Here is an 8510-nt window from a genome sequence, read left to right as displayed (position 1 = left end):
AAGTCCCTGTTACAAATTGGATTTTTTTGTTCACTTTTGGCAAAAAAACAGGGTAGTTTACAGTTGACGCTGAAAATCTGCTCTAAGAGTTACCAACGATATTAAATAGAATACTATTGAGAACACCCCAAAGCCATAAAGTGCCATAACTAACATACAAGTAGAAAAGACAAGAGATCTGCTTGTTGACCTGGATGATGAAGCAGCCTTTGACTACAGATAAAACCTTTGATTTAGATCACGTCCACAGCATTAGCTGAGGTGTCTGGAGTCAGCTAACTGCATGGACCCACCGCAGATGGTGGTGGCTGGTCTGCACAGAGCTGGCTGGAGGACTGTCCTGTCTTTTGGTCTACAGACCTATGCCCGTGGCCTGAAACTCCTTTCCCACCAACGTAGGTGCGAACAGCACTTTGCACACACGTTTCTCAAGAGCGGCAGGAAAGATGGCTATTTCCAAAACTAGATTCCCAACGCGTACAGTTTTCCCAGCTCCTGATTTTCCAACTTGCGCCCAGGCTGGCCGCAATCCCCTTTGCGGCGCAGCTCGTCCTCGGCGCATCTGTGTCCGTGTGCGCGGACCCCGACTACCGGACACCCCAACGCGGGCTGACGCCACCGCTGTTCAGCGCGGGGGGCTCCCCGGGGCTGCGGCTGCCGGCGGGGCGGGGGAATGGGGTCCGGACCCCGGCGTGGGGGTGTGGGGTGGTGTCCGCGCCCGGTGGGTGTCGGGCGGCGGCGGGAGGAGGGGTCCCGCTGCGCGCCGCGGGGTCCGCCCAGCTCCGCCGCTGCACGGGCTGCGGCAGGCAAGGAGCGGCGGCTCCTCGGAGGAGGAGGAGGAGGAGGAGGAGGAAAGGCGGGGGTGTGGGGGGGGGTGTCCCTCTGAGCGGAGCCGGCCGCAGCGAGAGGCGCGGCGAGGCGAGGCGAGGCGGGGCGGGGTGGGCGCAGGAGGCGTGGAGGGGAGCGCGGAGCGGCGCGGAGGGGCGCGTGCCATGCGCGGCGCGGAGCGGCGGGCGCGGCAGCCGGCGGGCGGCTGGCTGGCGGGCTCAGCATGCGCGGGCTGTGCCTGTGCCGCCGCCGCCGCCGCCCCCCCCCACTCCTCCTCCTCCTCTGCCTGGTGGCCGCCGCGCTGGGGCTGTGCGGGGGCAGCAGGAACTGCCCCGACCTCATCGTGGACCGCTGCCTCTGCGCCGCCGAGCGCTCCAAGGGGCCCGGCCGCCCGTCCCTCCGCATCAAAGTGGTCTGCAGCGGCGGCGACTTGGTGGAAACTTTGCAGCCCGCCGTGCTGCCCAACCGCACCGTGTCCCTGTGAGTACGGCCCGGCGGGGGCAGCGGCCACCTGGCGGCGGACGCCCCGGGGGCTCCTCCCGCGGGGGTGCCCCCAAGGAGAAGGGGGGGTGTGCGGGGTGGGGGGCGTGTGTGGGACCCCTCGGCGCGGCCGTGCCCGCTGCCGTGGGGCCAGGCAGAACCGCTCCGCGCTGATTACAGCCCTGGCCCGGCTTTTAAAAAGTATGTGAGAGTTCGGGGTTGGTGGTTTTTTGTTGGGGTTTTTTTTTGTTTGTTTGTTTTTCTTGTTTTGTTCTCAGTTTGGAAACTCTTGCTGGCGTTTCGGTGGAGCCGGGGAAGCTGGGGCTTACCCCGATGTAAATTGCATGCTGCTGGGAACGGTGGTTTGGGAAATGTCAGCGCTGGCAGAGCTGATGGAGCTCCCCGGTGCACCTTTCCGCCGGCGACGGGATGGGCTCAAACTATCCGGGCAATAAACGAATGGTATCGATAATGGTAAACTGCCTTCTGGAGTCCTCTGTAATGTACCGTTTTCCCCCTTCTCTCTCGTCTCCTCTAAATAAAGTTTGGAATGTCATGTCTCCTTTTTTTAACAAGAATTTGTGTACGAGCGTTTGAAACGACCCCAATCTCCAGTATTGTTCTAAGTTGTCTGGTGATTGAAAATGATTCACAGTTTGGTGTTTTGCCTCCCCCCCCCCCACCCCCCCCAAAGTGACTTGGAAATAGGTTATGATGTTTTATTGCCTGTTGCACATAGCTGAGCTTGAATAAATGGAATGTTAAGTGAAGCAGTAGAACTTCTTGTAACTGTATCATCAAGTATAGGTGAAAGTAATGTCCCTGTAATGGACCCAAGCAGTAACAGCTCTGTGACATTTACCCTTTAGATCATGCACACATCAACAGATCTTTTACTGTTGAATTTAGTTCTGTTGACAATTCCTGCTGTGAACATCTCCACTGTTCACTGCATTTTCTTTAAGTCAACACTTTTAGGAGACAACTGGTAAAGATAGTAATTTATAACATCTGGGGAGCTTGTGCTTGTAAACTTACAGATGTGCTGCGTACGCTTCAGTTCTGTTTTAGCTCTAACTGTTGAGTGACCTGATGCTGAGTAGCTGTAGGCTGATTATTCTTTTGGGAAACTCTTGCTTGTTATTATATAAGATAAAACAACTACACTTCCTACTAAATTTTAATAGACTGGTTTAGAATAAAATTATTACATTAACATAAGTTTTAACCTAAGTGATAAATTCGCTGCTACTTTTGTAGTTTATATAACTGGCTATATAGCTATAGTTTGGACTCCCCAAATAGTATAAAATGTCGACGTCTTGGGCAGGCGGAAACTATTTTTTTCCATTGGACAAAGGTCTGTAGAAACTCTCACACGCAGCATGTCTGCAAAGGTTTTTCTTCTTAAGTGTTGATTTGCAGAGCCTTGTTTAGATCACTTATTTTTTTTTTAAGAAACCTTTCTCTTAATGAGGTAAGTACCAGTAGGTGAATCCAGCTGACCATAAGATCAACAGAAGTATGTATTCACTGTAATGAAAAGAAATGGAATTGGAAACAGAAGTCAGAAAAGCTGAACGGGGGAGGTGGTGCATTTGCAGTGGCAGGTGGGAGGATTTGCTCACTTGTAGGTATGATTTAAGGCAGCAGTAGCAAACTTGATACTATCGCCCTAAACATGCGCGTTTCAAGTAACACTTGCTCAAACTCATTAAAAAGATACTTTTTCAACTTAATTACAAGTAGCCATTGACCTAAGAGGTGATCAGCTGTCCTTAGTTGATATAAGACATACAAACCATTGTTTTTTATTGCATTTCAAGTGGACAATTACAGTACCATGTATCACCTAAACTTACCCTTTTCCTCTTACAGTCTGTCTTCTCAGGCTTGTTTTGTTTTGTTCTTTTTTTTTTTGTTTTTTTTTTTTTCTTCTCAATACGTAAATTTAAGGCTAACTCTTGAAGGTAAAAGGAAAAAAAGTTTAAAATCTGTCTTAGGGACATAATAATTTTCAGTAGCTGGAACATACAGATGACAATTTGATTGAATGTGTCAAAGATTTTCCAGGAGAAACTCTTTGTGATGATTTAAATTACACTTGTGAGATCCGGCCAGCTGCAAAAAATATTGATAAAAAGCTCAAACGTTAGTGCTCTTACATTTGTTTTTGTAGCTGCATGGAAGACTTGGGCAAAAGAGAATATTCTAGTAGACGCTGCCTGATTCCATTCAGTTTTATGGGCCCACAGAGAGAAAGAGAGCTTTAACATATGGAACGTAGCCTTTTGGATTGCTTTATCAATTAAGAAATATAGAGGTGAATAAAGGAATGCAAATGAATAAAGGAATTCAGAGGCAGCAATGCTGCAATGAAACAATGTAGCAAACAGTTTGGGGGGTTTGGGGCAGTTTTAAGTAATCTTCTTGTATATATATTTAGTATACAGGGATGCTGCTTCCCTGGTGCTATTTTCTTTTGGAAGGGAAAATCAAAGCCAAACTCTTTTAACTATTCTGCAAAGATGACAGAGGAATTTCCTCTGCTGTATCTCTTAATCCATTAAGAGGTGAAGCTGTGGATGTGTAATGTTTCCTTTACATGCTAGGTAATGTTGCTTATCAGCAAATTTAAGAAGTTACAGTTTGTGAGTTTAATATTTTTTTTCACCTAAGTGACGGTGGACGTTGGCTGAGTTTGATGATTTAGGCTCTTTATGGCATATATGTACTAAAAATATCGCTACTGAAAATACTTCTGACTCAGTCACACACGGTGACTACGAACTAGTGTGAAGTCACTGAAGAAATGCTTATTCTTGACAGGTTCGGACCAATTATTTCCAGCTTATGAGGTGGGGAAGTCTGCATGGTTTCTTTGAAATCATATGAACACTAGAGCTATTCACTACTGTCTGAATGTTCCCAATAATAAACAATTGCATTAGAAATAACATCAAAATATAAGCTGATAAAGCAACTATCCCCTCCTCTTTATTTTATATTAAAAAAACAAAACCAAGAAAAGAAACTTGTTCTGGACTCTGTTTTACTGTCTTTAGTGTTTTACTGCTTTGGAAATGGAATTCAAGTCCTTAATGTGGATCAAAAGAAAAAACTTAGCTGTAGCTTCACAAAATATTTGCATGTATCTTGTTAAAAGGGATTTTAGCCCTTATTGATTTGCAACATGTATTTCTGTGCCTTGTATATCGAATCACTAATTTATGGGATTCGCTCTCCCGACTTTCCTCTTGGTAGGCGTGGAAATGTAGACCCAACAAGGAGGAGTCATATCCCTTCAGGATAATACAGTTTTCTCAGTTTAGACTTTATGGTTGAATACTTGGGAATTCTTATATTGAATCAATATTTTATAGTTGTCTTCCCCCCCCCCCCAATTGTGTGATTGGGTCGTTAAAGTGTAACTCTAGAGAAAAAGACTATTTGCAATTTCCCTTCTCTTTAATGCTAACAGAAATTTTAGTTGTTAAACTTTTGACTGACTTGCTGAAATTTGGGCTACATGGAATATGACAGTAAAAATTGCGTTGCTGCTTTTTGCAATGCACAAGTTCTACAATTTGAAATTTCGTGAGTTAGCAGATTGGATTCTTTTCTAAGTTATTCCATGGAAAGTGGACAGTATATTGGTAGGTTACTTTCTGTACTTTTTTTTTTTCCCCCCCATCAAGTGGTGTTAAAAAGTTTATCGTTTTAGTCTTAGAAGTTCTAAGTTCAATACGTGTCTTGATGTCACTGGGCAGGATATACTTTGAAGTCACAAATGTCATCACTTTCTGCTAGTAGCATCGCTAATGGTTTTTTTCCTCCCTCAATTTGAAAGAAAGTCCAACATTTATCCTGAAGGTTGTTATTTTTACAGTTTTTCCCCACATATACACCTATGGAAATCTGCTGGTTTAACTCTCATGGTAGAAATGAAGAAAATTTAAGGTAGTGTGTGGCTCATAGCAATTTCATATCATATTGGACTCTGTATTTTTTTTATATCTATGCATTTCTTCTGATCTTGAGTCAGAGTTTGTCTTGAATTCCTCAGTTCTCAATTTCAGCGTAAGCCTACATGACTCCAGTGGAAATCCACAGCCATAATACCTATGTAGGGGTTTTCATCTTTGAAGCACTCAACAGACATTAAGTAGCCTTCTGAAAGCAGCATTGTCCCGCTTTTCTCTGTGCCAAAATTACTTTTATGTCACATCCGTTTATAGCACGTCTACTGGAATTTATTCAAAGTTGTTATATTAATGTATTTGTTTCATGTCCAGTCTTGTCTTTTGCACTCCTATCTTCAGTTTAGGGTATATCAGTATGGTTTATTTAATATAAGCAACTTGCCGTAAAAATAGATCACAAAAATGTTTTTTATGTCCCAAAGAGCTTAGGGTTTATGCTAGCCAAAGCAAACAAAGCAAGAATTGAGGAAAGGATGAACAAAAAATATTAATTCAGTAGTTTTATTTCTCCATCTTAAAACTCACATCTTTTTCTTTCTTGATAGAAGATCTCATATAGCATTGCTAATCTGTAAATAACAGTGTTATTAAAGATGGTAGGCTAATTCTCATGATAAAGGTTTTCATAAACTTTTTCACCTTGGTTAGCTTCCTGTGTTCACTCAAAAAGTGGCAGAAAAAAAGAATAAAAACCAGGTTTCCTGCTCCATTATTTATGTGTGTATATACATATTTATACATGCCTTCTCCAAAACTCTTAAAAAAAAAAAAAAAAAAAAAAAAAAAAAGCCAGTTTGTTGTGAAAGAAACTCCTAACATAAAGCAAACTGACATAAAATACACGTAGGACTTGGAAGGTCTTGGACAGATGGTTGGGGAGAGCAAAATAAAGAGAAGAGAAAAACGCTAGAGATGAAAAGTCTTTAGATATTAGTCTAATCTTCCTTGATATTTTCATGTTCTAGATTCAGATAGAGTGGCAATAAAATACCATAACTCAAAATATTTTATTTTTCTTTTTGTTATTTCTGATGAGGGAATATCTGCACCTGAATTCTTTGGTCTACTCATCAAGCAGTGTGATCACTTCCAAATTATGACTTTCTTTGGACGAAAGCAATGCATTGGCGTTGCTGGAAAGGATAACACAAGAGGAGGTTGTCCTGTTAAGGACAACAGAACTCTCTCTGCAAATGATGTCCAAAATACAATAAAGGCTGCTTTAATAGTTACCCGATTAACTTTTTAAAGTTATACAAATCATGCTGAAGTTTCTTTCACTCTTTATTAATGTCTAAATGTTGTAAGTTTTGAGGAAAGCAGTTTGTGCAAGAGAATGGGATGGGACTTTTTGGAAACAGGTAACATTATTTTACAGTATTGAACAGTTCATTAATTTGGTAATTTCATGTAGAAACCGAGTTCTTTTTTTGCTGCGTACTGGGAACTTTGCAGTATTGCGATCTTAGACATATTTTCATTCCAGAGGTAAAAATAAACTGGTGAGGATAGGCAGGAGGATAGTAATGCATGTGGGAAGGGGGTTTTATCATGCAAGTGTATATCTGGTACCTACTGAGAAGTCCTAAGTGAAGTTGGGGTTTTATGATATGGTATAATTTGTCAGTTGGTTAGCTACTGACCTCGTTTGCCTTTAAGCAGGAAGAGATTTAGTACATATCACTGGCTCTTTTTTTTTTTTTCCTTGTTTTTGTAGGTTGGCCGAATGTTCGTAAAGCCTATTTAATTTTAACTATCAGGAGATCTGTGTCACAGAAATTTGTTTCTGAATTGTAGGTATTCTCATCTGTTGCGGTGAGGTAGTGGCCCGGCAGAAGGTGATTTATGTATGTGGAATTTGCCGTTATAGGAAGCGGCAGGAGTTGCAGCCCCTCGGGACCAAAGTACCGCCAGCCCTTAAAATGGACTGTTCTTTAAAGATTTGAAAATGTAGCGCTCTCTCCTTTTTTTTTCTTTTTTTTTTTTTTTTTAGAAGGCATACTGAATTGTTTTCTCAAAATATATTTTTCTTTCCTTGTCCCCATCTAAATATCCTGACAGCATTGTAAGAGGTGAGGTGAAGAGGGGGGAGTGATGGCGTGGTGGGGAGAGAGGTGAGGAAGGGGAGAGGACTTGCCTAAAATGGGTCTGAATAGCCAGAAAGAAAGGGTCTGAAGAATGTTTTTAAAATGAAGTTCTGTAGGTTTAATATTACATACATTCTCCTTTTTCTGCATCTTCAGGGGTTTAAAATCACAAACCTTATTTAATTGTTTGATGCCATGCAACAACAGGGTCATATTAACCCCTGTGACTCTGGAAGTCCGTTTATTCCTTTGCCGTTAGCACAGACCCAGAAACTTTCTGGGCAGAAGCAGCCAGAGTAACGCCGCTTTCTTGCGTGAAGTTTCTCCCTATTTGGGACCCTCTGTCATCACAAATTTTGCAGCTGTTGGATCCAACCATGTTCCAGAATATCCATCCCTGCTTCCCTCACTGCTGTCTTTTGTCCTGTTTTTATAATGCAAATCTGGCATAAATCTGGAAGGTAAAGGGCAGAGTATCTATACCAAGGCAGAGGTTCTGCTCTTCCAGCCAGCAGGAAACATACATTCATATATACGAAGTTTACGCACTTCCTTTGTGCGTGTCTGAGAGTCAGAGCTTTGTGCCAGCCTGGGTTTCACTACTGCTTCATATTTGTGCATGTTTTCAGGAATCACTATTTATGCTATTTGACTTAGATTCTTGAGGAAAAATTGCCTATTGATTTCTAAGCGTCCTCCCTTTCCATCTTCCTGATAGAATACGCAAACCCTCGCAGCAGTAAAAGCGCAGACAACATGAAAAGGTTGGCTATGTGCTTCTCTAAGCAACTGTGATTAACTTTGATCAATCACAAGTTTGCTGTCTAGTTCTAGGCTTCCCAAATATAATTTGGCTACAAACTCCTTATTATTTACAATATTAACATTTTTTTTCCATCTACTTTGGCAATTACGTAATACAGGGAACACACAGTTCAGGCTCGGTTCTTATTTTTGTGGCAACGTGCCATTCTTCACCCTTCTCTTCAAATCAGTTCCAACTGTGTTTTCATGCCTGGGACTGATTTGGGAGTAGTCTGAAGGTATGGTTAGTCATATGAAAACTCTGCTTTTGTAGTTTCCATTATAGCCTTACAGACTTGTTGACAGTTTCTTTTCTGTACTTGGGTGG

General features: G+C 42.5%; 1 protein-coding gene across 1 annotated transcript in view; it reads left to right on the top strand.

The window, feature by feature from the left end:
• Nucleotides 1-995: 995 nt before the first annotated feature.
• The window catches only part of LOC128911034 (adhesion G protein-coupled receptor A3-like), a 279984-nt gene continuing 272469 nt past the window's right edge, over nucleotides 996-8510 (top strand). The window contains exon 1 of the mRNA XM_054205261.1: nucleotides 996-1308. Within this exon, the coding sequence (XP_054061236.1) occupies nucleotides 1052-1308 (257 nt within the window). The 5' untranslated portion in view covers nucleotides 996-1051. The remainder of the gene's footprint in view (nucleotides 1309-8510) is intronic.

The sequence above is a fragment of the Rissa tridactyla genome, chromosome 6 (assembly GCF_028500815.1).
Source record: "Rissa tridactyla isolate bRisTri1 chromosome 6, bRisTri1.patW.cur.20221130, whole genome shotgun sequence".
Taxonomy (NCBI): Eukaryota; Metazoa; Chordata; class Aves; order Charadriiformes; family Laridae; genus Rissa; species Rissa tridactyla.
This window is presented reverse-complemented; position numbering and strand designations above follow the sequence as displayed.